Source organism: Lutjanus erythropterus, chromosome 7, assembly GCF_056507025.1.
Source record: "Lutjanus erythropterus isolate fLutEry1 chromosome 7, fLutEry1.hap2, whole genome shotgun sequence".
Classification (NCBI taxonomy): Eukaryota; Metazoa; Chordata; class Actinopteri; order Lutjaniformes; family Lutjanidae; genus Lutjanus; species Lutjanus erythropterus.
In genome coordinates this window covers 14275737-14294985 of record NC_139323.1, presented here as the reverse complement: position 1 = coordinate 14294985, position 19249 = coordinate 14275737, and the positions used below count along the sequence as shown (strand labels likewise).

The 19249-nt window shown below is 38.4% G+C and overlaps 1 protein-coding gene across 2 annotated transcripts; it reads right to left on the bottom strand.

Annotated features, from left to right (window-relative positions):
- Positions 1–811: 811 nt before the first annotated feature.
- On the bottom strand, positions 812–18197 carry fsd1 (fibronectin type III and SPRY domain containing 1). 2 transcript variants are annotated; one of them, XM_084722854.1, is made up of 13 exons: positions 18018–18197; positions 15809–15904; positions 15557–15688; positions 13158–13259; positions 11433–11455; positions 10850–10971; positions 7105–7314; positions 6917–7015; positions 6599–6758; positions 6100–6182; positions 5191–5442; positions 4269–4357; positions 812–4167 (listed from the first exon to the last, which is right to left on the bottom strand). In XM_084722854.1, exons 1-13 carry the CDS (start codon positions 18030–18032, stop codon positions 4057–4059), a joined length of 1494 nt encoding a protein of 497 aa, XP_084578980.1. In that variant the 5' UTR covers positions 18033–18197; the 3' UTR covers positions 812–4056. The 2 variants fall into 2 exon arrangements, with proteins under 2 accessions (XP_084578980.1, XP_084578979.1); XM_084722853.1 differs by having other exon boundaries at positions 6611–6758; positions 18018–18077.
- Between the last annotated feature and the right edge of the window lie 1052 nt (positions 18198–19249).

The window sequence follows — 19249 nt, the reverse complement described above, 5'->3', positions numbered from 1 at the left end:
ACACTCATTAGTAAATAAATGGACTGTAATGAGGGGTGTACAGATCACATTATCTTCACCAGGTTTCTCTTGTACATTTTAACACTGACAATAGTGGACATTTTCCTAATCAGCTTGTACCAGATTTTCTCTATCAGTGTTGTTTTTAACTGTTTTTTTTATTAGTTGTAGGCTTGTTTACATTGCTAAGATGGTTATATTTATTTTATGTGGGAGGCGTGTGATGTATATGTTTAATACAGGCATTTTACCCAAAAGTGTGGGTCAGCTTCACACAAACTGAGACATAAACATGTCCTCCATATGTTCTGAATGAGAGGAAAAAAGTATTAAAGAATCATATGAAGGGAAAGTTTTGAAAATCACCTAAATATGATCCTACCCAAAATACCTTTTTTTAGTGCAAAAAAAGGTGCAAACCTCACACAAATTCCTACAGCAAATCTGATGTTTATTATTCTTGAAAGTCTCCTCTATAATATTTAAAAAGTGTTAAGAGATTCAAGCGGAGGTTCAATGGTGTTTCTTAACCACTTTTTTGCTTCCTAAAATGATCATTTATATCAACATCATTACATTAGTCTACTTAAACAGAATTTTGAACTTGAAATAGGACTTGCTTACTACTTATTACTTAAAATATTCTTGACTGCCAAATTGACAACTCAAAGTTTTTTGAGGAATACTTGGAATATAAAGTAATAAAAACGTTTCATCACGAAGACATTGAAAAAAAACAACAACAACCAACAAGGTCATCTTGGCCCACTTCTGCATGTAAGGATTAGATTTAGATTTATTTAAGACATTCTAAGACACATACAGGCCTAAAATTCAGATTACTGGATTGAAGACCTTTTAAGAACCTGCAGAAACCCTTAAATCACAATTTCTGGTTAATTGTGGACAGAACTGAACCTGAATTTCCCAACAATGGGAAACTGCGGCCTCACCAATTTCAGTATTTTCAGTCTTTTCCCCTGCTTGGATTTCTTAAGACTTTTGATATGTTTTAAGTAACAGATTTATGAGATTAGAACATTTGAAGGAGTTTTTGTTGCAGTTTGTGAGAGGTCATGTCATTTAATATCTGTACTAACTGTACACCACTGTTTGCTTGTGGTTACTGTACCTACTGTATGTGGATGTATTGAATAGTTTTTCAGTGAAGACAAACTCTTGCTTTTATCACATCAAATCAGATACATGTGAACAAGCAAACTTATAGTATGTGCTATGCAGCAGTTAAAAATCATAAGTCAATCAGTTTTATGATGTTCTGTACCTGGTCTGTTGTCTTGTTTTACACTTTTTTTTATACAACTGAATTTTGTTTTTTCTCTTAATTGTTGAAGCAGAAATCGAAGAACAAAGTGCTCTCACTCCTTTATTACCTCAATGACTGATACATTATAGTGGAAAAATTAAACTATTTACAATAAATTGTGACTTTATGTCAGCATGTGAAATAAAGTTTAACATAATTCTCAGCTTCTTTAAAGCATTGCAGGCTACAGTTATTCAGGAGATGCATACAGAAGAAGTGACATGGCAAAGCAAGACTGTCACCATGTGTGACGTATGACATGACTCAGAGGTCGGGCCGGTGCACAAATAAGGACTTCATAACATCAGTTTCCAGACGTAATCACTTTTGTTTCCCACCGAGGTGGACCCCAAACCTGGCTAACTCTCATGATACAATATGTTAGCTGCGGCTACTTGCTAGCTATTTGTTATATTTGGACTACAGAGAAGTCCACTACTCATAAATGGAGTTCCTCTTCGGCAAATAAAGTGGTGTTATTAGGATTAGAGACACATACATACTGTACATACAAGCATTAGGGTGCAGTCAGGTGAACAGAACATAAACAGTACAGTCATTTCCAAAATCCTGAAGCCACATCTGATGACTCCTCTACGTGGAGTTACACTGATTAAAAACTCCCCTCTAACTTTCTGTGCAGTCAGATTAAACTCCACAGCCAACACTGACTCTAATTAAAAACTAACCTCAGCAGGAGGCCAAAGGACCTAGTTTCTTGCACGCAATGTGTGGGATCTGACTACAAAGACTAAATGCAGTAAACACTGTGAAGTCAGCATGCCTTGGCAAGAAATACATAAATCCCAAGTAAGTGTTGTTCACTTCTTATGATCTACACATTGCTGGCAAAGTAAAGTTCAGTAAGTCCTGGTTGAGTAATGAACTATACTCAACAGAAATATATATGCAAGACTTTTGTTATTTTGAGTTGAAGTAAAAAAATCTCTTCCGTACACTCAACAGGTTTATTTCTCCAAGATTTTGTTCACAGATTTGTCAAAGTCCATGTTAGATAACCCATCCACCTGACAGGTGTGGCATTTAGAAATGCTGATTATACAGCATGATTATTGCACAGGTGTGTCTTGAACTGGTCACAATAAAAGACCACTCTAAAATGTGCAGTTTGATCTCGGCAAAAGTAATTTATTGGACACTCAACTATGATTATGGGTGAGAGCAACCCATCCACTCCTGCGTCACGCCCCCACCCTTTTTTGGCTGAAAACAGTCCCTCTAATTACAAAGTCTGAGATCTTTACCAATTTAAATGCATAAAATAAGAAAACCAAATTGCTGTTTAGCTATTAGCAGCCCAAATCATCTGCCCTGTCAGGCATCTGTTACTTTTCATATCATTAAGACACTTTATTTTGCCAAACTCCATTCTAAAATGAATGGGCCTTCTTTTTAAATGTAAAAACTGTAGTTACACCATCACTGAGGCTCTTGACTCACTTTGATCTACAGACAGTCAGCACGTGTCAATTAGTCTGCAACATCTTTAACTAGCCTGTGATGAGGACAGAAACATGACATATGGCTGCTCTCATATATTTCACATAGGGTTACAGTTACCACATTTTTTTCCCAGGAGGGCAAAATCATGACCCTGCCTACTCTTCCTCTGATTGGCTAGTACTCATTGCCTTTGTTGGTTGGGCTGGTTAGGTCTAGGCATGAGAAGTGATTGGTTAGGGTAAGAATATGGGGATGGGTCATGACCTTGGAGTGCAGAATAAATGTCTTTTTTTCAAGATAAACTGTACATTTTAGGGTGGTCTTTTATTGTGACGAGTCCAAAGCACACCTGTTTAATCAGCATCTCTACATGTCACACCCATCAAGTGAATCGATTACCTTGACAAAGGAGAAGCGCTCACAAACACAGATTTCAACACATTTGTTAACCAAATTTGAGAGAAATACACCCTTCCTGCGCACAGAAGACATCTTAGATCTTCTACATCCACTCATGAAAAATGGGCGCAAAAACAAAGGTGTTGCATATTGATTTTTGTTGAGACTACATTCTATTCAGTAGCATTGTTGTCTAGGAGCAGGTTATTATTTGGGTTACATACTGCAGGTTGGTTGATGGATAAAGGCAGATTCAGAAGGTGATAATTACCATTAAGCTACATCACAACCAAGTTATACTGACACTGACACAATACATTGTTTTAACTTGAAATCGGGAGCCCATTTCTTGCAGTGAAATATTAGCGTGTTGGTACGGATCACCCGATTTGGCCTATCAGTTTGGAAATGAGGAGGAAGGCACGAGGGAGAGAGCAGACAGGAATGGCCTGCGCTGACAGTACGACTGACAGTTTTGGTGATGGAGGGGAAAGGAAGGGCAGCGGCCAGCGCTAAGTCGTTGCTCTAGCAGCAGTGGGACAGTGCTAAATAAATGTGTAGAGAGAGGAAAACTAGTTAGACTACAGCTAACATGTCCCAAGCAATCACAACAGCCGCAGTCATACATCTGAAGAATTCTGTCACTGACGGCGCAGATGACTCACTCTGTTCCCAGAGCTGCTTTTGTCGTCATGCATCACAGACACTGCATGTGGAACAGGCTAAACCATCATCTTCCAGTGATGTAACTCTTCCGTGATATGGCTCGGACCCCAGCCAGCGGGCAGAGGTGATGTTCTGCAGTGGTGACCGTGGTCGAGCGGAGCCGGGGTGGGCGTCCAGCTGGGCTGCGCGGATGTGAAAGTCTAGGTGAGGCTGGCGTTGGAGCTGCTGGTGCCGCTGTTCTTCCTCTGGCCGCTTTGCACCACGCTGGGAACCTGCAGGCCCGTCACTACTGAAAAACTGCCGTTCCACACCTGAAGGGGGCAGCACAGCAACAGGCAGGTTAAAAACTAAAAAGAGCAGGAACAGCTGAGGATTCATTGAGATGACAGCTATCTTTAAAAGCTTTTCTCACCATGAAAGCTGGTATAACTGGCTGCTGGAACTTGGTTTTAAAGGTGTGCATCAGCTGTTTAGTTTTGGCATTGTAGAAGGACAGCACACCTGGACAGAATAAAGATGATAAATAACACATCCGTACAATATAAAAAGTAGAGCTGCACCTAACATTTCATTGTTTGTTGATCTGTCAATTATTTTCTGTTTAATGTATAAAAAAGTGAAAAATGGCCATTACAATTTCCCAGTGTCTTCAAATTGTTTGTTTTGTTCAATAAACAGCCCAAAACCAAAGATATTCTGTTTACATCTTTACAGTCTTTTCAAAATAGAAAAAAAATATCTGTGATCAGTCAAACACCAACTATGATTTCATCTAATCGTCACGCAAATTTGAAGCAAACTTTTGAAATCTTGTAAAAAAAAAAAAGAAAAAAAAAAAAGAAAATCTGAATTAGGCACGTTTCATTAACTGGTCTGGAGTGAAAATACTTGGCTACTCAAAGCATAGTTTGACCAGGAGCTGCTGGTATAGGTTATGTTGCACATGGCTGTAATAAACAGAGTAGTGGTTGCAAACCAGAAACAAAAACAGCTTTTTGCCAAATCCCAAAACCAGTTGTCTTTGTCATCTATGGGGGAAAAATGGAGTGAGGACTTCAGGAATCATGTCATGTCAACTATATTCATGACAGAAACAACTTCCTCTTCTTCTTCTTCTTCTCCTCTCACAGTAAATACAGCTGATCAGTCATGTGAGTGACATGTTTGCTATGTCAGAACTTTGTTCATTCATAAAAACTTTTGTGCAAAATTGAGGAACTCTTTTCCAGCGTTGCCATTTCTCTTCACTGTTTCCAGTGCTCTACTATAAAATGGTCATAAAAATCTGTTGATGGAAACATGACCTCTGACTATGTGTATGTTGTTTTTTGTACCTTCATCATAGTTGACGTAGACTCCTATACTGTTGGGGATGGGACAGTCCAGTGTCCGAGCCTTGTTGTTGTGCTTGGCTGTGAGGCTCTGCTGCAGCCAGTTGTTCAGGTGGATGCACCAGGAAGCGCTGCTTTTCCCCAACTGGTCAAATTTTCCAAGGCTCCGCAGGGCGACACCCACGGCGAAGGCTTTGCTCTCCTTGTCAAACCGTACCTCCCAGTACTGCTGGCCAGCGTCAATCACGGTGTCAGCTGTTATGATACATTAAGACCAGATAATATATATATATAAACTCTAGAGTTACAGTGTTAACAGTCAACAGTGTGACTTCTGCTGCTGACTTTTTCAAATAGATTTTTTGATGCTTTGAGCCATCTAGTTTCATTATACTGTTGTTTTCCAAATTATACCGTATACAGTCATTATACCGTTGTTTTCCAAATTCAGCAAATCACAACAAAACAATCTAGATGTGTAAATAATACTACAGCTATGAGGAAAAACATGTATCTTTGATTTTAGGTGAACTGTCCCGTCAATGCAAGGACTTGCAGTCTATGGAGCACAAGTTGGCTAACTCTGGTTTAATGTGGCCAAACAAGACAAAACTCAGTGTCTATTCAGAAGGATGAGATTCAAGAAGATCAGCAGGCTAGCTAACTAGCTTAACTTGGTAGCCACAGGCTAGTGTAGCAAGGCCAGCAAGGCTGATAAACTAGCCAACAACCTCAATAATGCAAGGTGCTTCCCCTGCCATGCACTGCGTAGTGTACAAGTCTTCACAGTATTACAAGGTGTCTGTCATTTTCTTAGAAAACAACTCATTTTTAAATAAATGTTCAGCTATAACTCCAGTCAGGCATGTAGAAGCACATTTGTTGTGCTTTGTTTTTTGTTTGTATTCTTACCCAGAACTGTGTAGGACTCTGCTGTAAATCTGTCTCTGCCGGGCCGGGCTGTCGGTGCTCTCTTAGGTGACATCAAGGCTGACCTGATTACACACACGGTGGACAAACATCCATGTTGTTCAGTGACAACAACTGCGTGGCCACAGATCTTGAGAGGTTAAACATTCATCAGTTCAGTCAAAAATGACAAATTTATGAACATTTTTCTCTTAATTTTTTTTTGCACCATTAAACAATGTAAAGGTTGCACATGCACAGCAGGGGGTCTATGAAAGACTTTTCTTCTCTGTTAAAACCCTTTTTTTTAAAAAATTCAACAAAACAAGTTGTATTTTGCACATTTGTTAAAAACTCAATACTTCAGGAATTCAAAAACATGTTAGCTTACATAACTCAGAACAAGAAAAAAAAGTCTGACACAGTCTTTTCTAAGTACAACAACACAGACACCTCAGGTGTTGACAGTCAAAGTCCTGGATTAAAGACGCTGTGTGTTTACATTGATGCAAACCTGGCTGGAGAGTGCATCGGGGAGTTGGTCCGGTTCTTGTCCTTGCGGATATCCTGTATCTTTCCTCCGCTGCTGTCCCACTCCACACTCAAATCCTCCACCTTCAGGTTCTGGTGCGCTGAAGTAGAGTCCAGTTTGAACGTGAAGGCTGCAAATGGGAAATGAGACTTTTTATTAACACACTGAAACACAAGCCGATATTCACACTTCAATCAACAAAGACCCCACAAACTTTTCATGATTTGTTGATTATGGTAAGATAATATGAACAATACAGCCTCATAATGTAATATACTATATTCTCACCGTGGGTTTCTAGTGTGATCGGCTCAGAGAATTCTCCTGCCACAGCCTTATTACACGCTTTCACTCTGAACGTCATGAACCGTGTGTCAAAGCGCAGACCTGAGAATAAATTAACAAATCAAGTGTCCATTATGAGCAGCTTCATCACAGTTTAGACAACAAATATCCCCTCGCAGTCCTCCTCCTACCTGTGATAGTGTGCTCCATCTCTCGTATCCCCTCCACCACCATCCACGGGTAGTCCTCTCTGATGCGTGGCGGGCCCTCGTGGTTTGTGCGTCGATGCTCCAGTATGTAGTGGTCAATCTTGCTGTCAGGCTCCGGTAGGGTCCAAATTACACTCACTGTGTTGTCACACACCTGACACTCTGAGACCTGGATCTCTGGAGTGGCAGGAACTGGAGAGACAGTTTGTTTGTTACAAGGAACGTCAAAAAATCAACTTCATCTTCTGTTGTTCAACACTTTATTTTTTTTTACATTTACTTTGTGGATAAAGTTTATAATTTATCACATGGGTGTAATACTACAGATACATCAATTGACTTTTGTCACTAGGGGGCAGAATTACCCCAAAACAAGCTAACAGCTAGGTATACTATATGGTTTTTCCCAGGATGGAAAAGGCATGTCCAGCCTCTGATTGGCTTATCCCGATACTCTTAGCTTAACCCTACCCAATCACACTCCTAATGCCTACCAAGGTAAAAAAAAAATAATAATAATAATAAAAACAGTTGAATACTTTAGTGTATTAGAAATTTAACTGAATCAACTTCAGTGCACTAAAAACAAATACATTAATTTGGCAATACTTTAAGTGGTATTTCTGTGTACTTACAAGAAGTGTACTCATATTATCATATTTTAAACTGTATATTAGTGTACTAAAAGTATACTAAAATGCTAACACTTACATTGGTAATACACTTTTAATACACTTTGTAATTTGTAATACACTATTAGTAGTCTCCTTTAAAGTGCACTTTCTATGCTAAAGTTTATTTAAAGCTGTACTTCAGTGTACTTTGAAAAACCAAGCACAAATGAGGTAAACTTGAATTTCATTAATCAAGTATGTATATTAGTACATACACAGTCAAGTACACTTGAAGTTGCTCCACTTTAGCACATTAAAGTACACTAACTGCACATAAAATTGTCCTTTTATACAATTTAATTACAACTAAAATATACTTGGTACAAAATAGTTGTTCCAAAATAGCAAACATAGAGTTAAATAACCATTAACACAGTTAAAAGTATTCTGGTTAGTCATTAGGCTGCAAGCACACTCAAGTATACTAAAATTTTACACTTAGTATATTTAGTAAACCTAATAGTATAAAATAAACCTACCCACATCCTACCCAACTCAAACCAACCAAGGTGACATGTAATATCAGAGTCACAGAAAGGCGGGTCATGACTTTACCATCCTGGAAAGGATAGGAGAGGTACAGAGTGTAGCATAAACTAATGACTAAAGTGTTAGCAAACAATTTTATATTTGCACATCAATCAGATCCGGAGCAATATGATCATTCATCTGGAGTTACGTTTGTGTCCACCTGACCAATATTCACTCTTCAATTTGCTCTGTTATGGTCTCTGGAGGTACATATTGGGTTCTTTAGCTGCTATTAACAACAGCTAGCCACTAACTTCAGTGCGTGTGGTTCTGAACAGGTGTTCAGCAGTGGTTTTATCAGAGCTGTTTGAGCTGTAAGCAGCTGTTAGCAGTGAGACTGAGCCCCACAGTACATATGTGAGCTGTAAAACCACACCACTGCACTACACAGGTTAAGACGACTCACACAGCTGCAGAGTCGACACATAATTCTCTGTGGTTTCTGCGCAGTGAACGACCCCTTTCACATTACATGGAGTCATTTGACTCATAATATAAAAAATATTGATCAGTGGAGCTTATGCAACTGTGGCCTGTTTGACATCAAGCCATTGTTGTGCTGTGATTATACTCTCTCAGAGTGTACGCTTAATATTTTTGTCTACTCTTCATAAACTCTAGTTGCAAATATCAAGAAGTATACATACCTTTTCTTAATTAAAGGTACTAATACAACAAAAATACTGTCACAAAAAACTTACTTGAGTAAAAATACTTTCTGCTAAATCTACTTTGAGTATCAAGAGTAAAGTAATGAAGAATTTCATAGTGTTACATACAGATTATATAACTGGATTATCATCATCTCTGTCAGGTGTAAGCCTGGAGAGGATTATGTGATGAGTTGAGTGTGTGCATGTGTGTGTGAGTAAGAGATAAACTGAGGCTGGAGATTGTCTGCAGCTAATCTCGCAGACTATTCTCATAATAACTCCCTACTGTGTGACAGCTGTTAAAAACTGCAGACATGCACTAATAACTCTGTCTTTGACACAAGGCACAAATACTGTAGTCGCTTAGAAAACACGCGCCTATTTTATCACTATACACCTCATTTACTACTTCTTTTTATCTTTTTATTGTTATTGTTCACATTTATCTGAATGAAAGGTTTTAGGAGGTGCATATCAAACTTAGTTTTGCAATGTGCAATGACAATAAAAGCATTATATTCTAATCTATACTAATGAATCCATCAGGATAAAATGTTTTGTGCACAGTTATGGCTATATGTTTAATGACCTCTCAAAGTAATAAAAATATCTGAAAACCTTAAAAAAATCCAAATAAAACCTATATATAACACCAACAACAGCTTGGCTAAAAACAAGGCTTACCTTAGCAGTACTGGAGAATAACTAGTTTAAAAAAATCTATCTTTTAGAGTTACTGTATGTAATTAAATTATGGTTACTAATCAAAATGGTTCAGGTTGCCTGTTGAAAAACCGCTGAGACTCTACTGAGTGCACTCTTCTAGGTACTTCTGTAATAATGTGTAAATAACATTTTATTATTGTATCTAGGTGAGATGGAGCTAATTCAAACTATGTTATATGCTGTTAAACAGTTCAGTCTATAACAGTGCAAAAGCCCCAATGTTATGTGACAGTGCATTGTTTATAAAACAGAAAAGCGAAAAAAAAACTTGAATTACGAAGAAAATTGTCACTATAATTGGATCCTAAAAATGTATTTTCTTAAAACAAGTGAAAAATATCTGTTAAAACATCCCTATTGGCTTGATACCTTATTTTATTTATTTACTCCTCCTACATACAGGTGCTGAGCTGGAGATGTGATGACACATTTAAAGCTGGCGAAGCTAAATACTTGAGGTTACCCACACAGGGATTTTAGAGGGTCTGGCAGCCATTTCTGGATTACTGTGACTTAATTACATGCTAGAGATACTGAATCATAGAATTTAGATTTGTTGGCTGATAATATCAGTATTATGTATAATAACAATAATAAGCTTTCTCTTTTTTAAATAACTTGTTTTATTTTGTCATGTCACTTATAGTCGCATCAATTGTAAGAGGCGTATGTTTTTGCAGTTAAAAAGCAAATAAATATATTTGAATTATAATAAACTGTTTAATTCGAGTTAACCTGTCAAACGAACTGATTGCATCTTGAAACACGACAGTATGAGGCGTATTGCTGTACTAGAATTATGAAATACTTGACTTGATTTTAGAGATTTGTATCAAAAAAAGGCTGACATATTGTTACTGCACTTTTGCATTTTGTTCACATGTTATGGAATGATTAAGGGGTGTGAGGTATAAGAAAGACATTTTTGTGATTTTTTGTACAAATGAAAGTAATTAAGAAGTACAGCTGTTAAATAAATGTAATGAAGCAAAACAACTGAGCTAATTCAGCCTCAAAGGTTTTGGAGCAGAAGTATAAGATCGCATGAAATGGGGATACTCAAGTTAAGCACAGTACTGGTGTCACCGCTCACAGCTCTTTTGTTTTCTTTGTATTTAGTTTTGCATTAAAAGTGGAGCAGACCTGGGAGAAATTTGAGTTCCTGCAACATCCCCCTCTCCTGGCTGAAATCCACCATCAAGTGACTCATGTTGTCACTGGCTTTAGCCTTCAGGGAGAGGCGAAAGGCTGGAGCCATTGTCACGCTGAAGACAAAGAGAGAGACACACAAAAACACACAAAAACACACACACGGAGTGGAAACAAGGGAGGTCCGTTATTCAACTAGATCAGAGACGGAAATAGAAAAACAACAACAACAGGTGATTCTAAGTCTGCTCACTAAAGGCCACAAACTAACTAGACTTCTGTTACTACCACTGAAGTCATCACCCTGATCGACATTCAGAAGGCTAGAGAGCTAGAGAGGGCGAGCAGCAGTCATCAGTCAGGGAGGGGCCGACACAGGATGGTACAGACTTGAGAGGACAGTGGGAAACACAAAGACAAAAGGCTCTCGAGTGGAAAGTTTTCCATAGTGCTTATTGTCTATGAAATGGGTGCGGTGGCTACGCAGTTTGAATGCATGCATGCTACATTAAGAGATGACTCAATGGTTACAGGAGGCTATGACAAAAGGGAAGCAATGGATGGCTGAGTACTATACCTATCCTTAATGTCTTTGGCCGCCTGGAGAGGAGAAGCAGAGAGGGAAAGGAAAAGGAGAGATACGGAGCGAAGAGAAAACTGAGTTGAGCCCATCATGTTGTCATTTGACACACAAAGTCGCTGGTGGCTGTGTTAACATAACTGGTAGTATATGACACCACGAGAAGAGAGATTAAATCATATATATGGACACTGAAATTCACCATCAGTCATTAAAGGGGACCTATTATGCTTTCTCTTATTTTCTGTCATATATATATATATAATGTTACACTGTTGGATGAAGTGAGCAGCTTTCAGATTGCTCTGAATGCAACGATTCCAACATTTTTTTCTACTCTAGCTGACATTACGTTGGCGTGGACTTCTTTATATGGTCATCTTTTCCAGGCACAGCACAGTATGCCCACACACTCGGACTGTCTTCATGCCATGGCTCTGCTCAGGATTATGTTCATGATCAGTTTGTCTCACAGAAAGTGCTGTTTCAGTTGTGAAGAGAAGTGTGATATGTTCTGATTTTCCCTGCAATGCCCTGCGGCTGCTCAACTCTCTGTTTGCTCTGCTTTACTTGTAAAGTAACGAGCAGTAGCTACTGCTAGTTAGCCACACACTTCCCCAGAGTTGAGCTCCCAGTCCGGGCAGACGTCAGCTGCATGGCTAACTGAGCTAACTAGCAGTTAGCAGCTAAAGTAGCTAACCACTAACAAGTAAAGCTTTGTCCATCATGAAACTCTGTAAATGACCAAAGGTTTGGGGCAGAGCAGACAGAGGACATCAGAGGAGAAAAGACAAAATATTTCCTCCATAAAATATGATCCAGTTTCACCAAAATCAACAAATAAAGTTCTAAAAAATGTGTACTTTAGTACCAGGAATACTTTGCTCCTTTTGTTGTCTCATTTGTGGTCTGAAACAGTAAATTAATCTAAGCAGTGCTCCATATTGCTATTTTTTATGCTAAGTTACTTTAGCTGTCATATGCCCCTGAGCATGTTGGCAAAAAGATGAGAGATGATGCTGAGTAGCACTAGATTATATTTCATGAGAAAAATATTTTCTGGTCGTCCCTGCAATGCCCTCCAGCTGCTCTGCCTCAACTTTCAGCTGTTTACAGGATTTCCTGATGGATGATGATGATGATGGTTGTAGTCCTAGATAGCCAGAAATACCTCTGCTAACAACAAATAAAACTGTCTATCCATTAGGAAACTCGGTAAACAGCTGTTTAGACAGAGCAGCCACAGAACATCACAGGGAAGACCAGAAAATGTTTTCCCCTTGAAATATAGTCACCTAAAATCAGTTAATAAAATGTTGTTTTTGCACAGTAATCAGTGAGTCCTGGCAGCCAACACTCCACTCTGCAGTAGCTGTCGCTGCAGTGGTCACAAGCAATGGCTGCTGTCCCCTCTGCAGGCTTCTGGGAAGCTGGCCAATCAGAAGAAAGTGGGCTTTTAGGGAGGGAGGGTCTTCAAGAGACCGGAGCTTGTTTCAGGCAGAGGGTGAACTGAGGGGCTGCATAAATGGCCAGTATAAGGTAAATAAAGATGTTTTTGAATTGTGGATCATGCAAAGCTATGCTAGTGGAATCCCAGCATAAAAATATGAAGCTGGAAGTGAGCATAATAGGTCCCCTTTATAAAAAAAAAAGAAGTTAAAAACAGTGAGCAGAGGGAACAGTGCAGGAGCATCACGTCAGCAGTGGAGCTGGGTCAGTTACCTGGTTGAAACCGTCTGTCTCAGATGAGCACAGCGTCTGGTTGGCCAGCTCCAGCAGCTCCTCTGAACTCTCCAGGGCTTTGGAACAGGCACTCAGCTGACTCTGAGATAAATACATACAAAAAAAAAATACCAACCACAGTCAAACACAAGTCACATCTGCCAACATTTACACGATGATCTGTAGTAATAATGGGACCACTGTGCTCCCTGCAGAAGCTGTGGAGTTAGCGGTATCATTTGAGAGTCATGGCTTGGTCCTGAGGCTGCAGAGGTTTTGATGCATGCAGCAAGAGACAAAGAGAATTACATAATCTGTGATAATTTGACCTAGCAAGAACACAGTATTTCAATGAATGAATGCTGCAAAAAACTACTGCAAACTCAAAATCAGATGTTTGTTTGCAACCCATGATGCAAAAAGCTTAAAACACATAATTTTTAATCGTATTTGTTTTAAAAAAAAACTATGACTTATTAATGTGGATAAACAAATCTATTACAGTAATTTGATAATTAAATATCTCTAGAGGGCCGAGCATGTCAATATTCTTCATGTTACATACAGAATGTATTTGTTTATTTTTACTTTTAATGTAACACTCTCAGACGGACATTTTATGTGCACTTCAGGCTAAACACTGTATTGCAGCTGTGAGGAGGAGCTCTGAGGCACCCACAACTGGACACTGATTTAAATGTTTTTCCAACTCTTTATCCATGTAAAACCTAGCTCATGCCACCAAGAGGAAAATTCAGACCTTTTTTTAAAAAACATGGGGACAGTTTATTAAATATTTTGACCGTCACCTCTCCAAATATTTGCTGAGCACTTGAAAAATGATAATGTTGTAAAGCAGGTACATTCAATCGGTGGCCCATGGGCCAAATTTGGGCTTTTAACATTCTTAATCTGGCACTTTGATCATTTTTCACATTGTTTATTAGAAGATGATCATTTTATTAGTAAGCTAATTAGCCTGTGCGGTGTTTGTGTCTGTTGTTATGCACAGAGACACGTATCATTTTAAAAAGTTTTAGCTAATCATGCTGAGGGGATATAGAAGAGTCAAACTGAAAAAAAAAAAGATAAAATAACATTGAATCCACCATTGTGTTTAATAAAACAACATGCTACTTCTGATGTAGGATTACAAAGGTAAGCTGTTTTTATCCTGTACTTGTCTACATAATACTTCTTTTCCAATTGTGAAAACTAATAAATTGGAGTAAAAAAGTAAAAAGGTGCATGGTTTCAAACTTTTAAACTCTTAACTTTACAGTTCAGACATAGGAAATGTAAACATCTGGCACTTATTTTTTTCACATCTGGTCCTTCTAAAAAGTAACTGAAGTATGTATGAAGATAATGTAGGGTTACTCAGCATAACAGTTACATAAGTGTAAGTATTACAGAGCTTCCCTTTTTGTTTTTTTTGTTTTGTTTTCTTGGGTGCATGTAGACCTTGAAGTGTATCTGTTCTGTTAATTGAAAAAAAATAAAAATAAAGTAACATCCTTTGTTTAAAATGTGTGGTTTTGGTCAATTTGAACATTTAAACCCTATCAGGCTAAAGTCTGTTTACATACTAATCAGTTTACTGACTTAATATTAATGACATGTTGGCTGTTTTATACAAAGATACATTTGGTTTGACTCAATTTTATTCTCTCTTTTAAAAAAAAAAAAACAGTTGTATGTAGGTAAGTAGGATGTCTTTAATTTATTTCTGTGTAACGTAATATTGTGGTTTCTTTGATTTTGTAAAAGCACAAAGCAAAGTTGATGACATTTAAATTTTCCTGTACAGACCCACGTGTTCAGAGTTTTGAGGGCACCTTTTTAGTTTTCAGTCAGACACTAAAAGGTCAGGTGTCAGGAGGCTTTATGAACGCGGTGACTTCAAAGGAAAACACATCATTCATTTGGTGATCAAGAAATGACAAAGACAGAATCTCAGAAAATCTACTTATTCACATTTCACAAAAAATACCAACCACAGAGAAAGTTTCTCTCATACGTTTAAAGGGACAGTACGCAGAATTTTCCTAAAAGACAATGTATACGCTCATATAAAATGATTCATCTCTATTATCATTTTAACCCACTAGAAGTGTGTGATGGTGGTGTCTGTGTCTGCAGAGACTCTGCTATCTGCCTGTATGTCCTCATTTATTCACTATTTTTCAGTGCTCAGGATGTTTTATCAACCCAAAGCATCAGCGTCTGATGACCTGGTAATGAAACTCAGCAATCATCTATCTTTCCGGTGTGTTTACTGACAAGTCTTGTATATTTTACCTTTAAATATTCTTATAGAAAAAAACAAGATTTTAGCAATTAAGTAAAATACATTCTGTATTATTTTGTGGGTTTAAGGAAACGCAGCAGCAGCTGACCTGTAGCTCATACGTGCGGCTGGCTCTCTCCTGTTTGATGCGCGTCAGCATGCTCTCCTTCATCTCATCCAGAACAGAGTGGAGGGAGGTGAACTCTGACTCCAGGTCCTCCTGCACCCTGTTGGAGTTCGCCTGGAGTCACAGCAAGATAATGAGTGAACACAGGAAGTAACCTGAACACACTGACAGAGGAGACACCATCCCGGGCGCAGCCTGGATTAAATTTCAGTTCACCCATGTGCGTTTCCGTACCTCCAAGTTGTCGAGGCTCTGCTTGAGAGTGCAGACGAAGTTTGAAATCTCCTCGTTCTTCATGGCCAGCGTGTGGGTGATCTTACGCAGAGATTCCTGAAGAAAAAGACAAAATTTAACTTTTGTATATTCAGGGATGCCCTGATAGCGCGGTTGGTGCAGTGTGCACCCTGTGTGCTGGGGCTGTGGATCCTCTGTGGCTTTCCTGTGTGTTGTACCCCCACTCTCACTCCCCCATTTCTGTCCTGACTTCAGCTGTCCTATCTGAATAAAGACATAAAAAGACCCCACCCAAAAAATAAAAAAGGCTCAAAACTTTGTACATTCTACTACTACTACTGCAACTAATGATTATTTTTATTATTGTCCGTCATTTTTTCGATCAATTGATTAGTTGTTTGGTCCATAAAGTATCAGTAAATGGTGAAAAATGTTTTTCTCAAAGCCCAAAGTGATGTCCTCAAATGTTTTGTTTTATCCAAAAGACACAGCTACTGAGCATCTGTCACAGAAAAATTAAGAAACCAGAACATTTTCTCTTTTGAGAAGCTGAAATCAGAGCATCTGGACCCTTTTTCTTAAAAATTAGCTCAAAACAATAATCAGAGTAGTTTGTTTATTTAACAGTTGACAACTAATCAATTAATCAACTAATTGTTGCAGCTCTATATGCAACATTTTCTTTACCACAAAAAGGCAAAATCTGATTCTTTCAGTCTGAAAAATCAAAGCCTATATAGTTTAATATTCTCTACCAAAGTCTGTAGCATACAGCAGGCGTTCCCAAGCCTTTTCATGACAAGGACTCCCACAATATATGCATATATATATAATTACAGCTGCAACAATGAATTGATTAATTGATTGAGGTTTCAACCATTAAATCACCCACTATTTACATATTTAATTGGTTTGAGTCCTTTTTATGGGAAAAAGGGCATAATTCTTCAGGTTTCTTTACAGTGAACAGTTTATTTTCATTATACTTTATTTTGTTTTATTTTACTCTATTTGACCTTTATTTAACCTGACAAGTCATTAAGAACAAATTCTTGTTTCCATTGGCGGCCTGGCAAAAGATAAGACCCTATCAAAAGTATCAAAAGTTAAGAGACAGCCACACACACACAATACACATAAAAAAAGGCATACAGTGTAAACTGAATATCTGTGTGTTGTGAACAGCACAATTAAAGACATCAACTTTGACTTTGGGAAACACTGACTGACAGTTTTCACAATTTTCTGACATTCTATGGACCAAACAACTAATCAATCAATCAATAAAATAATCGACAGGTTAACTGCCAATGAAAATAATCATTTGTTGCAGCCACATATATAAAATATAAAAAAGTCTTTATTGTTGATCAATTATCAGACTAGAATCACTATAATTTACAGTTATTCAAATGGTCAGTGCTATGTCTTTCTTTGTTGTTCCATACAAATTAAAATATTCTATTCCTTCATTTGCTGAAGACCCTTTGCAGTCCGTTCAAGGACCCCTGTTGGTCCCCAGACCCCAGTTTGAAAACCACTGAAATGGCTGCAGGATCGCCCTGTGTACTAACACTTCACCAGCTCATTTCACTGAGCCTGTGGTTGAAGGGCTCATCAGTGTTTGTCTGGAGAGGACACACGAGCTGCCTCTTAACATGATTAAACATTAGTTCTCAGGTTGGATCAGAGGGAGCTGGGCTCAGTGCACACAGAGGGAGGAGGACACTTCACGGGCGGAAGGATGCGCATTCATAATTTAATAATGCAGCTTCACTGCCATTGAACAGCCGACTTAAAAGGGACTGGATACACACTGGGTCGATTATTACACGGATCACAGCTTTGATATGTCACCACTCCGGTTATATTGTGTCTGAAGCTGGCTATCCCACAGTGAACTAGCCCATTCATCACTGGAGGACTGTGTAATGTTTGTTGATGCGAGGGGAGCTGCGCCAAGGCCCCCTGTCCCTCACTATTACCGCCGATACATCGATAACAAACTCATCGATAGCATGCACGAGATAAAGCTCACCTCAAACCACACAAACACTGATTCAAACATAAAACGTCCCTGCGAAAGACGAGTCCGCACCGCATCCACAAACTCCCCAGCTCCGCAGCTCGTCCCCCTCCTTCCTTTGTACACTACGCCCAGAAACGGCTTCCCCCATCACAGACACCTGTTCCTCCGGATCCGGCTCACCTTCTGGTCTCCCATCCTGCCGCCCCGGTGCTCCGCCGCCGCTGCAGTCGCAAACACCGCCTTTATTTCTGCTCCGTCTCCTCCGGTTTTTGGTTTATTAGCACGGCGGAGCTGGTACTGATGCTGCCGGAGTGCAACGCATCTTCGTACGGTCACCAACCACCAACGCCTTTGGGCCGGAGCACGTACTGCGCATGCGGCAGAGAGAATTCTGGGTACTGATGTTTCCGTTGTGCCGGTGAGTAATGCTGCCTTCAGGGACTGTCGGAGATGAGTAAACGAATGTTATATAGAGAAGATTTTACGTCAACTAATCAAACAATTAATCAGTCAACAAGACTTTATTTCTATAGCACTGTTTACATAAATAAAATGTCATACAAAGTGCTTCATACAATAAAACAACACCCCCATCCAATACCCACACACATACACAAAGCAATGACTTGTGAGCACTAAAGCAATACAGTACTAAAGTGACAGCAGGAAAGGCTGGAGACAGGATAAAAACTAAATTAAGGTAATTAAACGTAAATAAATACATATATACATATATATTATTATTTTATTTATTATTTATTTAAAAAAAACTCAAACAAACAGATAGAAATAGATGAATGTTGAAGAGCACAAGATAAAATAATAAAATAAAATAATAAAATATTAAAAAGAGGATATGTATTTGAATAAGTAAAAGCAAAAATAAGCAATATTGTAATGTAAAGAAAATAAATAAACAAAAGTCATGCCAACTGGTAAAACAGACTAAAATGTATAAATAAAAAGACAAATACATGACATTACTGAATGCTTTCCATAACTTAAGTATGATCTGAAACGAGAGCAGGGTGTTTGAGGTTAAGTTAAGAGATACCTTGAAGAAATGAAAGGAGGTATCATCTGTTCCAATCAGGTGAAGCTTTAAATTTAAAGACGTGTCACCCAATTACTTTAGAAAACAAAAAAGAAATAATTCTCAGTATGCCTTTAATTACATGACCTATATGGAATTTAAAAAAAATTAAGTTAGAAGGATTGTTAAAGAAAAAGCTCTTAAAAATGTACTGCAACAATTACTAGGTAGAAATTTTTACCATACCGGGGCTGTGGATGGCAGGGGTGGAAGTAAGAAGTTACAACAACTCAAATTAGTGTAATTAAGTTATTTTTGGCCAGTTGCACTCTTATGAATATTTTTCTAATCTGTAATTTGACTCATACTTAAGTATGCA

Bases quoted from the DNA above. Each gene is read 5' to 3' on its own strand.
- fsd1 (XM_084722854.1), bottom strand. The intron at 15,689-15,808 runs GTACGGAAACGC...CTGTGACTCCAG, and splicing joins AGAGCCTCGACAACTTGGAG to GCGAACTCCAACAGGGTGCA. The intron at 7,315-10,849 runs GTCTGCTCCACT...CTGTCTCTCCAG, and splicing joins GGAACTCAAATTTCTCCCAG to TTCCTGCCACTCCAGAGATC.